The sequence below is a fragment of the Gymnoscopelus microlampas genome (genome assembly GCF_963454915.1).
Source record: "Gymnoscopelus microlampas genome assembly, chromosome: 2".
NCBI classification, from domain to species: Eukaryota; Metazoa; Chordata; class Actinopteri; order Myctophiformes; family Myctophidae; genus Gymnoscopelus; species Gymnoscopelus microlampas.
Genome location: NC_139939.1, coordinates 43,084,575 through 43,104,676, shown reverse-complemented (window position 1 = coordinate 43,104,676; position 20,102 = coordinate 43,084,575). Strand labels below are relative to the sequence as shown.

The 20,102-nt window shown below is 44.0% G+C and overlaps 1 protein-coding gene across 1 annotated transcript in view; it reads left to right on the top strand.

The window, feature by feature from the left end:
* cacna1ib (calcium voltage-gated channel subunit alpha1 Ib) overlaps positions 1–18,601 on the top strand; it is a gene marked incomplete at its 5' end in the record, with an annotated part of 168,381 nt that extends 149,780 nt beyond the window's left edge. Inside the window, 5 exons of the mRNA XM_084071481.1 lie at positions 452–592; positions 7,391–7,525; positions 14,081–14,255; positions 16,283–16,476; positions 17,899–18,601. Coding sequence (XP_083927607.1) covers positions 452–592; positions 7,391–7,525; positions 14,081–14,255; positions 16,283–16,476; positions 17,899–18,504 — 1,251 coding nt within the window. The 3' untranslated portion in view covers positions 18,505–18,601. The remainder of the gene's footprint in view (positions 1–451; positions 593–7,390; positions 7,526–14,080; positions 14,256–16,282; positions 16,477–17,898) is intronic.
* Positions 18,602–20,102: the final 1,501 nt, after the last annotated feature.

Below are 20,102 nucleotides of genomic sequence, written 5' to 3'. Positions count from 1 at the left end.
ACTGTGATGACCACTTGCTGCACTGTGATTGGCTAGCGAGACACATGACACATGTGCATAGTCCTATAAATTTTTATGCACTTAAAAAAAACACATTTATGTTTTTTTTTAAGTGAGTCATGGGTCTGTGATTACCACTGTGATGACCACACCGCCCACTTCACACTGGGTGTGATTTTTTTCTTCCTTTTTGTATTTCCTTTCCTTTCCTCTTGCTAATATGGAACAGGAGAAGAGAAGGAGAGGACAGGAAATACAAAGAGGAAGAATAAATAAAAATAGCTGACGATGAACTAATTGATTAATGTGTGTGTGTGTGTGTGTGTGTGTGTGTGTGTGTGTGTGTGTGTGTGTGTGTGTGTGTGTGTGTGTGTGTGTGTGTGTGTGTGTGTGTGTGTGTGTGTGTGTGTGTGTGTGTGTGTGTGTGTGTGTGTGTGTGTGTGTGTGGTAGGAGAGGCAGTGGTTAGACAGTGTGTCTCTGCTGATCAAGGACTCAATGGAGGGGGAGATGATTGACAATCTGTCCGGCTCGGTTTTCCACCATTACTGCTCTCCTCCTGTCTGTAAGGACTGCAAGAGCCACACACAGGAGGTACTGTACACTGTCTGTTGGTCTATCTATCTATCTATCTATCTATCTATCTATCTGTCTATCTATCTATCTATCCAAGCCTATGTGCTTGTCTGTATGTATGCACAGTATCCATCTGTCCAACATGTTGTCATGCCATGTGGGAATTAGACGTGTCCAAACCACAAATATGGCATGGTCAAGGCTAGTTTGATGTCAGACAGATGGTCTGCACAGTCTGCAAAATGATAATACACAAGATTTACCAGAACAAATGTAATATTATTGACGTAAACATCAAATTCTGCCAAGTTTATCACGAGACCCTGCCTGCAGACATCAAAGTTCAAATGTATATATACATGTATCTATCTGTTTGACTGTCTGCATATTATGTAGGCTACAGTATGTATTATATATGTCTGTCACTCTGTCTATCCATATAAAATCATCAACCTACACAACTATTTATATCTACAACTCTCTGCTCTCTCTGCTCTCTCTCTCTCTCTCTCTCTCTCTCTCTCTCTCTCTCTCTCTCTCTCTCTCTCTCTCTCTCTCATATACTACATACAAACACACAAACATGTGTGAGCACGCACATACACCCCCACACACACATACAGTACACTAGTACTGTATGCATACTGTATGTCACGCCAGTTGCCTTCTTGTCAGCCCAGAATAACTAAATCCCAGTGGAAGGACTTCCATCAGCAAGTCATCAGCAGCAAATCCCACTTCCTCTAGCATCTAGCCCATCCACCTGTATGCTAACACACAACCTCATGTGCAGAGGTTTTTGGAAAGAAACACAAAGGATCACATCAGATCAAAGCAAGCATTCCCTTGCATGCAAACTGAGACACAGAACACCCCGGTCTCTTCTGCTGTGGTATAGGCTGCATGTTTAGTCTAACACGCGTGTCCCCAGCTGAATATCACAGCAGCCGACGCCTTCACCGAATAGGCTGTGAGTCATGAATATGAAAGAATAAATACGCATATAGATAGAGCGAGAGAGAGCAGAGAGGAGCAGATAGCTGGAAAGTAAGAGATGGGCAGGAAAAGAGAGAAAGAAAAATGGAGAGAAGTTGTGCAAAAAAGGAAAGCGGAGCCTGAGCTGTCTGTCATACCATGATAACCTAAGATCAAACGCAGCGCTGAGCCCATGTCTTATTCTAGTTGCCAAGGTTACTTATAATTGAAGTGATACTGGTCATGGGAAGAAAGTTTACATTATTTACACACATAAGTTTAGCTATTATATCATTGCTGTCAGGCAGAAACCTTGTATCTCCATATTTCATCTTTTTATGTTTTCTTTTCCATAAATGCATTCATTTATGAAAAAGAAACAAGAATGTCACAAGAATGTGAACAAGCATGTCACACTAAAGCAGCGGAAATAAGTGATCTACAAGCTCACAGTGCGTCGCGTTGTGAGCTTGTAGATCAAAATACAAGATCGTACAAGGTTTCCATCCAACAGTGACGATATGACGATAGTTATACCCACACGCTTCCCCAAAAATGTTAGCATACACTGTGAGTGCACACGTTTATTTAGCTTCATGGGATACAGCACGGCCTAGTCGTGGCTTGAGAAACTGACATACTGTATAAGATGAAAGAGCTCAGATTCAATCCCTGTGACAGTACAATTTCTTCAGTGTATGGGCAAACTAAAAGTACCTGCTAGCTCTCTGGAAAGAAGCATCAGCTAAAACAGAGATGTTATACAAATGCGTCTACCAAGGGTTGGGCTTATAATGCAATTAGCTGATACAAACATAATAAGTTGTGTTTCTCCACAACACTGTGAGAGCTACTGGGGAGAACATAGTCGTTTGCTAAAATAAACAGTTAAATAGTTTGAAGTCCTGATACATTTGCCTTCAACTAGGGGAAAAAATAAATTGCAGAAACAGTTTTTCTTTCGTTTTTTTTTTCTTTTGGGGTGTGTGTGTGTGGGGGGGGGGGGGGGGGGTCATTCACGTCCAAAACATTGTATTCTGATTTGTAAGATACAGCAATCATTTATTGATTCATTTGGGGAAATCCATATGTTGTAGCAGCAACAAAAACAGCATAGGTACAGGTGAATGACATGAATAGGATACAAAATAAATAAACATAAGGTCAGTTCACACTGGACGCGCTTAACATAATGGTTTGAATGACGTGAGCCGTGGCACCCTATTGAACTGACATTTTGTGAATGTCAGGGATCAAGCTGTCAGAGCACAAGCCAAGGCAACACAGATTTCCACAAAAATGTACAAATAAGTAACAATATTTGTTAAGTTAAGTCATTGGGCCCTTAAAAGAGGTAAAGAAAGCATAACTCAACTGAAAATAATACATAATATGTAACGTATGGTGTATCGTACACTCAGCAGGTACTGTAAATCCTTGTGGCACAGTACGTGGCGCTACTGTGAGGAGCACTTCATTCAAATACGCTATTGATCTACTATTCATACTTAAGTACCATTTTGCACAGTAAAACCCTTGCAAGGTGAGAAGAAGGTGCTTTTTGATAAATTGCTATAGATATGTAGATTCAGAGGACTGAATTGTTACAAAGCGATTCCTTCCAATCAAGATACTGTTTTCCATGGGGGATTTACGTAGCCATTTGCATGTAGCCATTTGCATATAGCCAATTAGGCCCTGTTGTCAGGGCCTATAAATAAGCATGAAAAATAGATGGGAGGGGGGCATCAATTCCTTAAAATGTCTCAGTTTTTGCTTGAAATCTTATATGAAGACAACATGTGACTGCGGCGAATCTGGGCAGACTGGGGAACACATAATTTCCACCTGCCCCCTACAGACCACCTTCAGGAGACAGCCTCTTCGACATACTGTATGACCATAGAGGAGGGCATGGCTACACTACGTTTAGCTGGACATCTGATGATGCACGAAAGAAAGAGAAGCCCAGCACACATATTGAGCAATTCCTTTCCTCATGGGCAGACACATTAGATGTTGAAATTGACAATATACTCTTCAAAATCTACCATTACTTCCACATTTCTTTGTGCACAGAGAATATAAAGGACTTCTGTGAGTTTATTTACATTGAATATACAGTTGGCTCCTTTCTCACAGCAAGAGCTGTCATAATTCATAGGCATTCAGAGGCTGCTTCAGATGTTTCCCATCTCAAAGGCAATATTTCCGGGAAGGGAAAGCCACCTTCAGTGATTAAGATCTGCATCTGGGACACTCGCATTCAAAAAACGGAAAATGATGACAATTCTATTGTGGAGGTGAAGAAATGATTGAACCAAGTCCACACAATCCTTCTTGACGGCAAGAGCAACAACGTCATGTCCCTTAATCAAACACAAAGAAATGATGATAAATATTTTGAGATGATTAAAAGCATTGCACGTGAGCTACTGAAGATTCCACACACAGTTCTATGCTGTTCCCTCTCACTATGCCGATGTTGACAGGGTGTTCTCACTGATGCAAAGCCAGTGGACCAAGGAAGGAACCAGTGACCAGAGTCACTGTAGGGGCCTCTATTAGTGCAATACAATTTCAAATAAACGTCTGGCAAAGACTTTTAAGCTTATTTGAGGAGCAATTGTAGCCTGCTGGGGAAGATCAGCTCTTCAGAAAAATATGGATGGGCAGACAAGGAAGACTATTGATGATTAGTTCACCATTTCTTTTTTGTTTTGAGGCTATTATTCTATTATTTCTGTTATTATTACACTGTAGATCTATTGAGAGATAAGATAAGCCAAAGACTTGATAGAGAGATACTATATGTGGACCAGTACAGTAGATGTATTGTTAACAAGTTACAATGCAAAACGTTTTATTCATAATATAACAATTAGAAAGCGTCTTTGAGTCAACTGCTTTCTTTTTTTGCGTGCCCTCTCTCTCAAGTGTCCTCTTTTTCGGGAAGCAAACTGTTGTCAGCCTACACAGTGTCACTGTTTGAAGTGTAACCTGAGCACTACACCGCATGAAAAACAGAAGGGTAACCAGACAACCAATACACCAGGGACCAGAATGCACAGTGAGCTGTACACCGTGTGAACTGAGAGTCTAAACTGGTTATTCTTCTACTTATTTTGGTGGGTGATTCAGTTCCGCTCGCTACTCCAGCAACACACTGAATACCACGCATATTGCAACTCGAGCTTTGATTCAGAATTACAGAACAGAATTTGGGCCAGCGGTCACGCATTGCAGTTGTAGCCTACATGAGGCCGGAAGGCTCTCCGTTTGACACAATGGAGTCACTGGCTGGGAAATACTGAATGTGGGAAAGGAATCGGTAACACTTCCCCACTTGCCTCTGAGCAAAGTAGCTGTATAACAGCAGTTTAATTTAATCCAAATAACTAATTTTGCCTTTCTGGCGCCCCAAGCATTAATCTTATAGTGTCAGAATTTATAAGCTTCCCAAACATAGTCATAACTCACGTTAGAGGGGGATCAGCACACACAAAGCAGAGAGCAGAAAGTGTTTAATTTAATTTAAAGCATAAAAATGTACTTGGCCCATTTTTATTGTTAATTTGGGCATTTTTTCACTTAAAATTCAATTATCCCTCAAGATTTATGTGACCTGTAGTAGGCTATATGCCTCCAGTTTTCTTTAATTTGATTTTAATAAAAAAATGAATAATGCAGTGGAACCTGCCCCATGATTCTACGCTGTCTGCCTCGTTGTGGGTATCGCTCATGATGACACACGTGACACGTGTGACTCATAGAAGCACGTGCGACCAGCACTAAAGTACAACATCCAATTTTATCTCACAACACAAGTGCTTCCATGATTTCAACTTGACATGTGTGTGAGCACATCACAGATTGCAGAATCTCTCTCTCGCTCTCTCTCTCTCTCCCTCCCTCTATCTCTCACTGTGTGTGTGTGTGTGTGTGTGTGTGTGTGTGTGTGTGTGTGTGTGTGTGTGTGTGTGTGTGTGTGTGTGTGTGTGTGTGTGTGTGTGTGTGTGTGTGTGTGTGTGTGTGTGTGTGTGTGTGTGTGTGCGTGCGTGTGTGGCAGTGTGAGTCATAGCGCTGCAGCTTGCTTGGCGACAACACATTAAAATGCTAAGAGTCGATAAGGAGTGCATTCACAACTTCATGGATGAGATGACTTGGTACCTATAGAAATGGTCTGCTTGACCCATGGCTGCTACAGCTTCAAAAGTATTACTGACCCTCTGCAAGTGAAGCTGTTGAAGTGTATAGATGTTGACTGGAATAGAAATGTACATTAATGCAGTGTTTTTCGGATCCCACAATACATCCCTTGACGCTGCCATCGTCTCATCCTAACAGTCTTCTCTGTTCCACCTCCCTTATCCTTGGCTCCTCTCTAAATACAATCTAGTCTTGTTGTTGCTTCTTCTTCTTCTTCTTCTTCTTCTTCTTCTTCTTCTTCTTCTTCTTCTTCTTCTTCTTCTTCTTCTTCTTCTTCTTCTTCTTCGTCATGATTACATCCACACAGAACATAAATATAACGCATCGATAGAGCAACAAATGTTTTATTCGGAACAAGGTCGATTCTTCACCGCAAATAAAGGCATCAAACTGTGTGAGCGAGGCATCAACTTTATGAATAGTTTAATTCACAAACAGATGCTGTTATATCATTAATTTGTCACGCCCCTGGTGTGTAAAGACCCGTACTTGCACTTGCTGTGGTTCTATTTCCATCTCTGCGCCATGTTCCTGTTCCCAGCAATACTAATGAGCTCTCTATTCACCCACTGATTTGACAACCTGTCAATTACTCACTGACTAAATACACAAAGGCATAAGCTACAGTATATGACCTTTGACCTCCCACCCAAACAGGGCTGAGACACGTTGAAGCCATGCGGTATACAGTAGATTAATTGCTACCTTAGTTAACCACTTTCAGCCTGGTTTGGTGTCCCTATGGTGTCCCTGTTTCATTATAGGTGATTTTTTTCAAACAATTGCTAAAATAGATCTACACGTTAACAACACGGTGCATTGCAATGCAATGCATTGTGAACTGGTACATCTGCTATTTTCACAATACATTTAAAAAATGGGACTTACTGTAAGTGCTTAAAGGGGCACTCAGCACTTCAGCCATTTTCAACCGTATCCATCTTTATACTTACTGTTGCACATCCTGGATAACCCTGCAGGCAGGTCTAATTTCACGAAACATCTCTGATGACACGTGCCCATGTGATATAACCCTGATGACACGCACGCTGTCACCCACCCACTCTCTCCACTCACATCAAAGCCGGTTCCCACGGAGACGCTCACGCTAGTTCTACCATAGCGGCACATGAGCCGGTTACGTCGAATCCCGGTTGGTGTACTGTAGGCTACATCAATGGTTCTCAAAGTGGGGTCTTGGGACCCCCAGCGATCCTTGAGGTGGTTCAAGAAGGTCCCCAGCAGAATTTGTAAATATGGCGTCAGAATCAGTTGAAAATAGCCGATCTACAAGCTCACAACGTGACATGTAGTAATAATAATAATAATAATTAAGGTTTACACTTACGTGAAATTTTGTCCTGCATTTTACACATCCTGGGAGCAGTCAGCAGCCGTTGGTTGTAGCACTCAGAGTTAAGTGCTTGCTCAGGGACACTTGAATTGAACCTGGGACCTTCGGCTTCTCAGACAGGCTCTCTAGTGAGCTTGTAGATTTGTAAAATCTTGTGATTTGAATTTAAAAAAATATTTTCAAATATTTTCAAAACAAGCAACGCAAACCTTGTATGGGGTCGCTGGCACAAAATATTTCCAGCAATATGATTGGTTGGCCATGTTTTTGTGGGACAGATCCAACTGGCGGAGGTGGAGCTAGCATCTCTGATGTCAGAGCAGCTGTCGGACAAGTCGTCATCCCTGGCACTGCCTGATGACCTCAGCCTGGATGAACACAGCACCTACCAGATACTGGTCCGAGACAGCCAGGTACAACCACACTGACAATAACACGCACGCACGCACGCGCACACACACACACACACACACACACACACACACACACACACACACACACACACACACACACACACACACACACACACACACACACACACCACATCTGTCCTCTCATCTGTCTCTCTCCATCTTGCTAATTCCTAATCTAGTTATTAATCATTATGCACATGCTTGATGGCTTGATTAAAACACCTGGGTCTCTCTGCCACTTCCTGCACTGTGGGCAAACTGTGCGTGTGCGTATGCTTAAACTGTCCTCAAATGTGGCCTATGTCAGGAATACAGTAAAACTGGGGACACAGTTGCTGTCCCCGTCTCCCGATTATATTATAGTGTACAGATGTTTCATAGGGTTGGAATTGGGGTTAGAGTAGCAGTTAGGATAAGCAAATATGCAATGAATGTAAGTTCCCAATGTAATGTCCCCTAAAGTTTGCAAAACCAATATCCTTGGGGGCACGGTGGTGCAGTCGGTAGCGCTGTCGCCTCACAGCTAGAAGGTTCTCTCTTCCATGTCATCAGTACCCATACCCTAGGTGGGGTTGGCGAAAGGGCCTTTCTGTGTGGAGTTTGCATGTTCTCCCCATGTCCCCTAGGGTATGTACCCTCACAAAAAACATGCAGTAATCCTGGTCTCTATACTGCCTCCCCCTGGTCAGCCGGGGCGCCTGATGGAGGGGAAAGGAACTGGTTGGAATAACATGTTCCTTCCACGCGCTACGTCCTACCGGGAAAACTCCCCCCTATCAGGTGATAAGAAGCGGCCTGCTCACTCCTCAATGCATTGAAGGAAGCATGAGCTCAGTTCGGGGCTCTCCCCAGGCTGGCAGATGGAGAGTAGCGCCCATGATTACAGCTTAGGCAATTGGCACTGGGTGATAAAATTGGGTTACAAAAACAGTGGGATAAAAATATAAAAAACTAGAAAAAGTGCTCCTCGGAGCACAGGTCTCCGCCAGGTCAGGTAGGCTATTGTGGCCTCCTGGTGGCGCTATAATAGGCCAATGTGAAAAGGGTGCCATTTGTTCTTAGGCCTTGCGTGACAATTGGACCCTGACTGCATTCATGATTTGAGGCATTTTGTTAAAAACATTTGTATTGCTAAATTAGACCTGCTGGTGGCGCTATAACAGGCCAATGTTAAAAGGATGGCATTTGTTCCTCAACATAGTGTGAATGTGCGTGCAAAGTTTGACCGCAATCGGACAGTGCGTTCATGATTTGCGTAATTTTGTTCAAAACAAGCCAATAATGCAAACTTTAGATATCAATCTTAGCCAATCAGGATAGAATATGAAAAATCAAACACATCCGTCTTGACCACATGACTATAGAGATCATCTGTACCGATTTGCGTGAAATTTGGATAAAATTGGAAGGAGTAGTATAAATGTGTTTTACATAAGTCGACCTCCTGGTGGCGCTATAAAAGGCAGATGTGAAAAATGCAGGGCAAAGGTTTTTGACTGGAGAGTAGCTCCAGTCTAGTGAGGAGATGTGTAGTAATGATCGGAATGTGGGAGTTAACCTCTGTAGCCTTATAAAGAGGGGCGGGGCGTCGGTGGAAAAGGGGCGGGGTTGGGTAAGAAATTCTCTGTTTGTAGGAAAAAGGGGGCGGGTAAACTAAAAAAGGGTCTGGAACGTTTCATCATTTGTTGGCCATCCACCGATTGGTTGTGATATTGCCCTGACAACCAACAACAACCAATCAAACCCATGACTGTCCCTTCGGGCTATAGCATCTAGCTCCATGCTAGTAGCCCCTCCCCCGCGACAATCTTGTGTGTGTGTGTGTGTGTGTGTGTGTGTGTGTGTGTGTGTGTGTGTCTGTGTGTGTGTGTGCGTGTGTCTGCAAGGCAACAGCGCGAGCATTGTTACTCCTCCTCCCTCTCTGTCCCTCTCGTGTCTGTCTCTCCCCCTCTCTTTCTCTCTCCCTCTGTCCCTTTCTTTCTCTCTCTCTCCCTCCCTCCCTCTTTCTCTCTCGCTCTCTCTCTCTCTCTCCCTCTCTGTCTGTGAAGCTCCGTGCTCACTTTTTGTCTGTGTGTGTGTGTGCTTGCTTGCGTGCGTGCGTGTGTGAGCCCTGCCGGCAGGCACGCTGCTAGTAGTAGTCACGTGACAACAACACACACACACTTTAAGCCTGCACTTTTTCTTCACGGCGCTCGTGACTCAAAATGAGGAGTTTTTGTTTGTGTGTGACACACTGGATTGGAACTATTTTTGCAATATTATTCTTCACAGTTTACCTCAAAGAAAGGTAGGCCATAATCTTTTTTTGTTGTTGTTCATGGGGTGAGGATCATGACGACGCTGCTGTCTTGACTTCTTGTGTGTGTGTGTGTGTGTGTGTGTGTGTGTGTGTGTGTGTGTGCGTGTGTGTGTGTGTGTGTGCGTATGCGCGTGCGTTATTGTGTTTGCCAGAGATGTCGTATATCGTTCCTCATCCGTTTATTCCGTGTTGTTCAATAAAAAGCATTTTAATCCGATCGACGGCCATTTCCTCATACAGTTACAATGTATCAGAGTGCAATACACCTCCCAACCGCTAGGGTCGCTTAGTTGAATGCATGGAGAGAATTCGGAGAAAGAGGCCACTGATCGAATTAGAATGCTTTTCATTGAACAATACGGAAAACACGGGTACTTCTGACGGCCCGTATATAATTGTAACATCCATGGCCATGTGGTAAGCACTTTATATTTGGAACCTGAACGTTTATGTAGATGAACGGGTTGTAATGGAGAAAGTGCAAAAAACAGGTTGACGCTCAGCCATGACGCTGATGACGGACGATGCGATCGTGTTTCCACAGTGTGTTTCTTTTTTTCTGTATAGTTATTGTTTTGACAAGGTGTCACCTGAACTACTAGTACTAGGCTAATGTTAACCTTGCTAGTTATAGTGTAATGTGCACACTACAGTAGGTCTATGTACATTATGTGAAGGCCTGTTATGTGCGCAATAGGCCTACCTTTTATTATTTGACAACTTCAGTTACTAGTTCCTTTGTAGATTTCGATTATTATTACAAAACTTACATTAACCACTTCACCTTCATATACATTTCGTCCATTAGAAAATAGCCGATCTACAAGCTCACAGATCTTGTAGATCTGCTATTTTCAAAATATGTCATACATTTGACAACTTGTGCAATGGGATATTCTGCATAATGAGTAGCCTACTTTCTAGTTTTGGTACTTTAAGTACATTTAGATACCAATGTTTTTGTACTTTAACTCAAGTACATTTTTAATTCCGGACATTTACTTCTAACATAGTATTTCTGCGTTTTCTACATTGCAGTATTGATACTTTTACTAAAGTAAAAAATGTGAATGCTTTTTCCACTGACTGTATGTCCATGTCCAACCACAAGGTTAGTGCCAGGGACCAGCATAACATTTGTGGTCTAAAAATGTTTGCAAAAACATTCCACGTTTTTCACATTTTGTCAAAAGTTTTTGTAAATAGAAGATCTACAAGCCCACAACGCGTCACATACTTTCATATTGGATAATATGTTATTCAATTTATTAATTCAGATCCAAACTATGGTAAGTACGTAGCTACAAAATACTACATTTCACCATAGCAGATCCAAACTATGCCATCAAAATGTATTGAAAGTATTAAACGTAAAAATGCTACAGTATATGTCACAATAGCAGATCCAAACTATGCTAAGTAGGTAGCTAAGCTACCGATCGTCCATACTGCCAGTAAGTACATGTTTACCATAAATAAATAAACTTCCTCTATTGTCTACATGACGAAAATGTGCTAATATATGTAGGGCTAAATCACCTGTTGTCGTGGGTTCCTTTTGTGGACCTGTAATGTTCATATAATCATCATAACAATAACTTGATATAACATGCTACTTGTGGCCACAATTTTGTAAGAACAAATAAAACATTATCAACCTGTAGATTCATGTTACTTGAATGCTGTGATTGGTAAGCTAGGAAGACATAATAGTCTACTATGTGGTCATTAGCCTAAATGACTATGTATCTAGGCCAGTGATTCTGGCTCTTTAATTTATAGGACCCCCGTTTGATATGTACCAGGGCACAGGCCCCAACATTTTCAGAGAGAGAGAGAGAGAGAGAGAGACACAACTTTGCGTGCAGCTCATTCACACCTCGCGGTGTGATAATTCGCTCATGCGTTAATGTGTCAATAACGCGCTAACTTTGACAGCACTACTTCTGTGTCTTTCCTCCAGGATCCTTCTCAGATCATGAACACAGAAGCCACGTCCTAGCTCTCCAGTCAAAATGACATCTATTGTATGTCATTCCTCCTTGTTTTTTTACCTCTAGGGAGTGTGCATACAAAGTTTTACACAGATTGGTGAAGTTATAGGTCGGCCTGTTATAGCGCCACTATGAGGCTGTTTGGAAAAATTTCAAGTGGCATTTCTTCCTCGGCCTACTGGGAATGTGCATGCAAATTGCATGCTCTGTTCATGATTTAAAGCATTTTGTTCAAAACGGAGCACTCCTGCAAACTTTGGAAGACATTTTTAGCCAATCAGGATGGAATATGAAAAATCTGAATGACCCGTTTTGTTTAATGACGTTAGAGATACTGTGTAGCGATTTGCGTGATTTTTGGACAAAATCTGTAGGAGTACTGTCAAAAAATATGTTTTGCACAAATCGGCCTCCTGGTGGCGCTATAAAAGGGCCATGAGAAATATTTGGGTCAAAGGTTCTGAATTGGCATCCAGGGAGTGTGTGTGCACAGTTTCGCTGCGATCAAGCCAACGGTGCCGGAGATTAGCTGGTCACAGACGGACGGACACACACACACACACGGACGGACGGACAGGGTGAAAAACATACTCTCTCGCCATGCCTTTCGCCCTGGCGGAGACAATAAATAAACTAGAAAAAGTGCTCCTCGGAGCACAGGTCTCCGCCAGGTCAGGTAGGCTATTGTAGCCTCCTGGTGGCGCTATAATAGGCCAACGTGAAAAGGGTGCCATTTCTTCTTAGGCCTTGCACGACAATCGGACACTGCATTCATGATTTGAGGCATTTTGTTAAAAACATTTGTTTTGCTAAATTAGACCTGCTGGTGGCGCTATAACAGGCCAATGTTAAAAGGGTGGCATTTGTTCCTCAACATAGTGTGAAGGTGCGTGCAAAGGTTGACCGCAATCGGACGATGCGTTCATGATTTGCGGAATTTTGTTCAAAACAAGCCAATAATGCAAACTTTAGATGTCAATCTTAGCCAATCAGTATGGAATATGAAAAATCAAACACATCCGTTGTGATCACATGACTATAGAGATCATGTGTACCGATTTGCGTGAAATTTGGATACAATTTACATAAGTCGGCCTCCTGGTGGCGCTATAAAAGGCAGATGTGAAAAATGCAGGGCAAAGGTTTTTCCTTGACCTCTAGGGAGTGTGCATACAAAGTTTTACACAGAATGGTGCAGTTATAGGTAAAAACACGAATCGGCCTGTTATAGCGCCACCATGAGGCTGATTTGAAAAAAATCAAATGGTAGTTCTTCCTCAGCCAAATGGGAATGTGCGTGCAAAATTTCACGGAATTGCATGCTGTGTTCATGATTTGAGGCATTTTGTTCAAAACGGAGCACTCCTGCAAACTTTGGAAGACATTTTTAGCCAATCAGGATGGAATATGAGAAATCTGAAAGACCTGTTTTGTCTAATAACTATAGAGATACTGTGTACCGATTTGCGTGATTTTTGGACAAAAGCTGTAGGAGTACTGTCAAAAAATATGTTTTGCACAAATCGGCCTCCTGGTGACGCTATAAAAGGCCCATGAGAAGAATTTGGGGCAAAGGTTCTGAATTGGCATCCAGGGAGTGTGTGTGCACAGTTTCGCTGCGATCAAGACAACGGTGGCAGAGATTAGCTGGTCACAGACGGACGGACGGACACACGGACACACACACGGACACAAGGACACACGGACGGACGGACGGGGTGGAAAACATACTCTCTCGCCATGCCTTTCGGCCTGGCGGAGACAAAAAACATACTCTCTCGCCATGCCTTTCGGCCTGGCGGAGACAAAAAGCAATATCTGTGTGCATGTGTTCACACTCTTTTTATATTCCATTCTCTCATCTTGATTTCCCTTCGCAGTGCTTCAGTGTTCCACCTGCCATGATTCATCTGGGCTTTTATTAAACTCAATTCGTTTGATCCACTTCATCACCCTGACATCAGTCAACACTTTGAAGGATGCTATTATTTTCTTTTTGTAAACCAAATCCAGTATTAATCAGAATTGTGCAAGGGGGAAAAAGCGAAGGGATCTGAAAAGAGTGCCTCCTGAATGGGATACATGAAAGGCCTCTCGTTTGATTAATTAAATGCTGCAGTGAATAGCATTCCACCTGGATACCATGTTAAGAATGTTATACTCATTGTTGATTCTCTCTGTATATTATTCTCCCTCTTTCTAACTACACCTCTCTGCCTCTCCTGCCTCCTTTCTCTCTCTTTTTCTCTCGCTGTCTCCCAGAGGGACAGTAGCGACTCACATAGTTCAGAGGAGCTACAAGGCAGAACGTCCCAGGGGGGTTACAGAGAGCTCCACCCCTCCACCTCAGGCAGCGAGGAGGGGATCCAGGGGCTGATGGAGGTCGGTGTCCGGCCCCAACTCCATCTGGTGCAGCAAAGCCCCGTCCACCTCAGAGGTACGGTGTAATTCACTGCAAAAGTCTGCAGAGTAAATGTGTTTGATCAAAATATGGCAGGAGCAACAACAACAACAACGATCTTTATTCATGAAATGAACTCTATAGTCAACAAACCACAGGGTAAATGTTGTGAGAGCAAGGAAAAACGATTTAGTGCCATAAAGTAACGAGAATACTAGGTAAACATAGCATCTGTCTAAACAACAAGCTACAGTATCAAAATTACGTTTGTAGCATTCTTCGCAAGCAGCATATGTCTATCTAAATAAAATAATGATGTGAACAACTGACCAAGATATATACATCTGCATCGTATAACTACTGTAGCATCTATCAAAATTAGGCAACAAGACGGGATACGAGGAATGAGGAGAATGTGTTAGGGGTTGAGTCTGACTGCGGTGGAACATTGAGAGTGAGTCTACGGTCCTGACTGAGGGGGAGATCATTTCATAGTTGGGGGGCCAGGAGAGAGCAGAGTCTAGGATGCTTGGCATCAATTGTCCTTTCCACCTTCGTACAATATTTCCGTATATATACCATGTTATCCAATCATACTAAGATAATCCCTCTCTGGATAACATTTCCATTAGTATTACTTATTATGCTTATCACTGTGAATCCCCTTCCTTACTCTGGTATTTAAGCGTCACTATTTCATTACGCCACGACTTTGACGTGACATTGATGCTATCGTTTAAATAGGAGGCACCTTTTTGAATGGCTCGGCTGCCACCACGGCAGATACACAATATGAGTCATAGCTCTAGAGGACAAGGCCCATATTCACGCCGCTGATTGACGTCCGGTACAATTAGAGCAGTGATAGACGGGGCGGACATGGAGACTGGCACGCACGCAGCGATGATGATGAACGACATGTTATGGCACAATGATCATTCACAGCTCCACCTTAAAGCATTAGCTTCACCGCCAGCACAGATGGAGCAATGTGTGGCAATGTCAGATCAAGAGGGCAGTTCGAGGGAGCATGTCATGTTGCAGAGGGTTGCAAAGAGACATGCAGGGGATATCCCTGACACGGATAGTCCCTAACACAAGTGGATTCTCACACCCATTATCATATTGCAGATCGATAATTGTATTTCGTAAACGTTTTTAAAACCTCAGATCATTTTTTTCATGATCATTACTGTAGTTCAGTCACACACTCTCGTCAAGATGAACATGTATTGCATTGTATTGCATCGTATTTGATAGTGTTGCTCAGCCCCTGTGATGCTTCAGATCACAAACCCCTCTGAAGCAGAGCCTAAAGATAAACTGTTACAACATTGACATATGAAACCCTCAGGGCAGAACCTAAATAAGAACATGATACAATACTGTATGCTATTGCTTCCTTCCTTACTTATGCCTGACACCCTTACTAGGGTATATAAGCTGTCGACAAGGGACCTCCAGAGTTCTCGGTCACTGGCGTTCTTTTCTATCTGGGACCAGGTGTATCCCAGTCTCTTGGTGTCTGCCTGGCGATCCCGCCGCCAGGTGTTTTTGGGCCAGCCTCTGTTTCTCTTCCCTTGAGGGTTCCAAGTCAGAGCCTGTCTGGTGGTATTTGACACTGGTTTGCGTAGTGTGTGCCCGATCCATCTCCATCCTTGTCCAATTTCGTCTGCTGCTGTATGCACCTACATTGAATGACATGCTGACTGAAAATCTAAATGCTACTACAGTAAGAGGATAGGGAGGTGGAGGTGGAGGATTTTTGATCACTGGCGAGTGGCGAGCTGTCATTAAGTGGTAGCAGTGAGAGATGTTGAGCATGTGATGCCTCATTTATTCTCCGTTGTGTGACGGTGTCGCACACCAAAAATGTCCGATCTAGAGGCTCTTTTAGATCAGCTATTTTCAGCACACGTCACTGTCATGCTACTATACATCAGGCTTAAGAGTGAATGTTGGTCTGCTCAAATAGAATAGTCTATCCCATTTGGGCAAAACTCTTCAGTAGCTGAGCTAAAGACTTTGAAATTCCCTTAATGTGCATACCGCCTCTGTTTCAGATGGTGTTGAGGGGTCCTCCTCGCCTCTCTTCCATCTTCCGGCAGACTTCTTCCACCCAGCCTCAGCGGTTCACCCAGGAAGCCCTGGAAAGGGAAGTGGTCCTTCGGGGAGAGGGCCGTCTAGGCTGGCCGCTCTGGCCTCTTGGGCTTCTCTCCGCTCACCTGCAGCTCACAGCAGGGCACTCAGCTCACAGGTACGAGGCTCGGCTGATTGGATAGTTGAATTAAATTGGGTGGGTTCGAGAAGCGGGTAGATGGGGTAGATGGATGGGTTGGAATATAATTAGATTGATGGAACGTGTGTGTGTGTGTGTGTGTGTGTGTGTGTGTGTGTGTGTGTGTGTGTGTGTGTGTGTGTGTGTGTGTGTGTGTGTGTGTGTGTGCGTGTGCGTGTGCGTGTGCGTGCGTGCGTGCGTGCGTGCGTGCGTGCGTGCGTGCGTGCGTGCGTGCGTTAGGGAAATCTAACTAATTATGACTGTAAATTTCCAAAGAGCTAATATAGGCTACACTAAATACAACAATACAGTAACAATTAATGCGAAGGCTGATTGTTTTTTTTAGCACTATAACTCACGGAAGCAAGGATATTGGCATGCAATCACCTCTTTACCCAAAACTGCCATCACAAAGGTGGCACAAGACAAGATACAGTACATGGTACAGTATACCAATCCTCACAGCTTTTTCCCCAAAGCCATCCATGCACCTCCTATATGCACAGAGAAATCCAACTGCCTTCTGCTTCTCTCCCTGAAGCGGTCACCACAGCCCCTTTTATCCAAATTCTTGATTGTGCGTAACTATGGAGACTGTGTGACATTGTTTTGTTTTTTATTCATTCTATTCATTTTTGGTTACCTGTTTGTTTGTTTGTTTTGTTTCGTCTGTGCCTGAGCTCCTCTGTGATCCTCTGCTGCTATAGAGAAATGCTCTGCAGCATTTGGTTAATTAATGCGGTCAACACTACAGCAGTGACTCTTGTCTGTTTTCTCAGGCAGGTCCCTCCTAATTTTCTCATTTGCTTTTGCTAGTGTTTCCCCCGCAGTGAGCTCAGTCAGTGTAGCATGGCAGTAATACTGGGTTCCACTCCATTTCAGGACACCCATGCTTACATAAAATGTTTACAGCATTTGGATCGAAAGGCATTTTAGAAGGTGATCATGCTGAGAGGCATCAGTATAAAACCATAAAATGTCCTATGATACAGTGTTTCTGCGCTGCACTCCTCTCTTGCAACAAGCTTCCTTCGTGCTGCTTTTTTTTGGCGTGTATAAAGTAGAATTATTTTCCAACTTTTTGGTGCAAGGTGCAGAGTCGCAATGTTGCATTTTGGGTGATTCAAATCGAGCGAAAGGCAAGGTTTTGTACTACTTTAATACTTACCCCCTGTGTTGATCACATTCATGCTTGTGTTGATCATCTAAAGCACATGCCCCAAGGTGCTCTGAGCTGTTTTGCCTGATGTGGTCATGTGACATGTCTCAATGATCGCCCCCTTAAAGGTTAAATTATCTGTCACCTTCTTCTCCTGCATGCCTTCCATCAGTGTTTCCTCTCTTTAATACCTCTTACTTACTCACCACTTCTCTGCCCTCACTACCTTCCCCTTGCCCCAGCACCCATCCCACAGTGACTCCTCCCTGGCCACGGCCAGCTCAGAGGGCAGCCTGCAGACCACGCTGGAGGAGGGCCTCAGCTTCAGTGTCTCGCCGTCGCGGGAGCTGGACCTCCCCTTACCTCTCCTCCACCCCATGCACCCCCAGGGACCGGCCGGCGGACCTCAGGAACATCCCTCACATTTAAAGGCTCGCATCAACCTCAACGCCACCAGGGGGCACCAGAGAAGCCAGAGCAGCTGCGGGGGCAGCACCAGCCCCGGCTGCCACAGACAGGACTCCATGGACCCGTCGGACGAGGACCTGGGGATGGGGGCAGTGGAGGAAGGCTGCAGCCAGGCCTACAACAGCGAACACTTGTCGGACACGCTGAGCAGCTTGTCGCTGACGTCGCTGCTCTCCCCGGGCTCTCTGGCGCCTGCTCTGGTGAAGAAGTGCAACAGCACGGGCTCACTGGACCAAGCCAACCTCTCGGAGCGTGGTACGGACGCTCACGGCTACCTGTCCATTCCCTGGGCAGAGGGCGGGCCAGGACAAGACGAGGTCGAGGACGGTGACATTACGACCAGCCGGGTCAAAGACACAGGCTCCAGGAAGAACAGATGAAACTCTTGTCCCTCTCTCTGGGTCAGAACTGGTTCATCACCCCCTCAGCATTTCTGAACCTTTCTTGGAACAGAGATTTACTTTCAATGCCTGTCCTGTGAACTTACCATCCCTCCTGTCCGTGAGTCGTCTGGTGTCCTCACCTGTCCCCGGTGGATTAGGCTATTTGGGAATCAATCACCACGTTGTGAGGATTGCACCGGCTTCTGAGTTTTGACGTGCTCTTTACCCCCCTTTCCCCCGTCGGGGGAGCTTGTGCTCTTTGAAAACGATCTTTACAATGACGGCAGGGGACTTAACCTTTCATCAGGACCAGGATGTGGGACGTGCCAGTCCTGGACTTAACAGTTGAGCCATGCTGCTAGACAGAGTATATAAACAGAGATGGATATGAATTAGTAATGATGAATGAACACTACCTAGTTGGAGTGGAGAAGAACAGGGCTAGCGTGATCCAGCACTCTGCAAAAACAAACACAACATGGACACATTGTAAACTCTGGGGCTTCTCTTGTGGAAGATGATGTACAGTGGTTGTTGTTGTTTTTTTTGTTGTTGTTCTTTTTTAACCCATTAACGGTAGCATCAACCAACCTTACGTTCACGCTTTAGCAGATTCAGTCAGTAAGTAGGTTTTCTAACTATGAATCCAACGCACCGTGTTGGACTTGGACTGTGTGAATGTAAACATGTCTGTCACAGTCTGAGAGAGAGAGAGAGAGAGAGGGAGAGGGAGAGGGAGAGAAAGAGAGAGAGAAAGAGCGCGAGCAGGAGAGGGAAGAAAGAATAGTGGATAGTCTGTAGATAGTTGAAGGGCACCTTTTGAATAGGAGAATCGATATATATGACAGCTGCTGCAAAGACTTGTGTGAAGTCTGGGGACATTGCTGCCATTTTTCAGAAGTGGATACTGTGTTATGTTGACAGACCCATGAAAGGGCTAAAACAGAGCAGCTTCACTTTTGAGTGTAGACATGGGCCGCATGGTATTTTTCATTAAATACTCTGGTTTATCGTTTCTTACTGAGCCAGATGGGTGGAGTTTGCCACTTAGGACTATGTGATGGCGACGAGGAACACAGGAAAGTATTCAAGTCAAGTTAGTATACTGGTATGATTGGCAACTAAACTGACTCTACTGATCCTAAAAATAAATCTCTGATATTCCCTGTATAGAGTAAAACAAATGTGACTAATTCATTGCGGCCTCGGTTGCTTGAGTGTAGTTGCATAGTGTAGAACATACTTAGGCATTTTGTTCACTCTAAGAGAAAATGTATTACGATGAGAAATAAGGGCCAAAGTACTGTAGCTTGGGACTTAAGCACTCAGTTCTAACGTTAGTCAATTTGACATGTTGTAATGAACCATACATCTGTATGTTTGAGTATCCAGTTAAGATAGACCTCAGGTGGACAAGATTACATGCACAAACCAACTGAAACTTGAAAGGTACACACAAACACTCGCACACGCAAGAGTGCACGTGCGAGCGTGCACACACACACACACACACACACACACACACACACACACACACACACACACACACACACACACACACACACACACACACACACACACACACACACACAGTA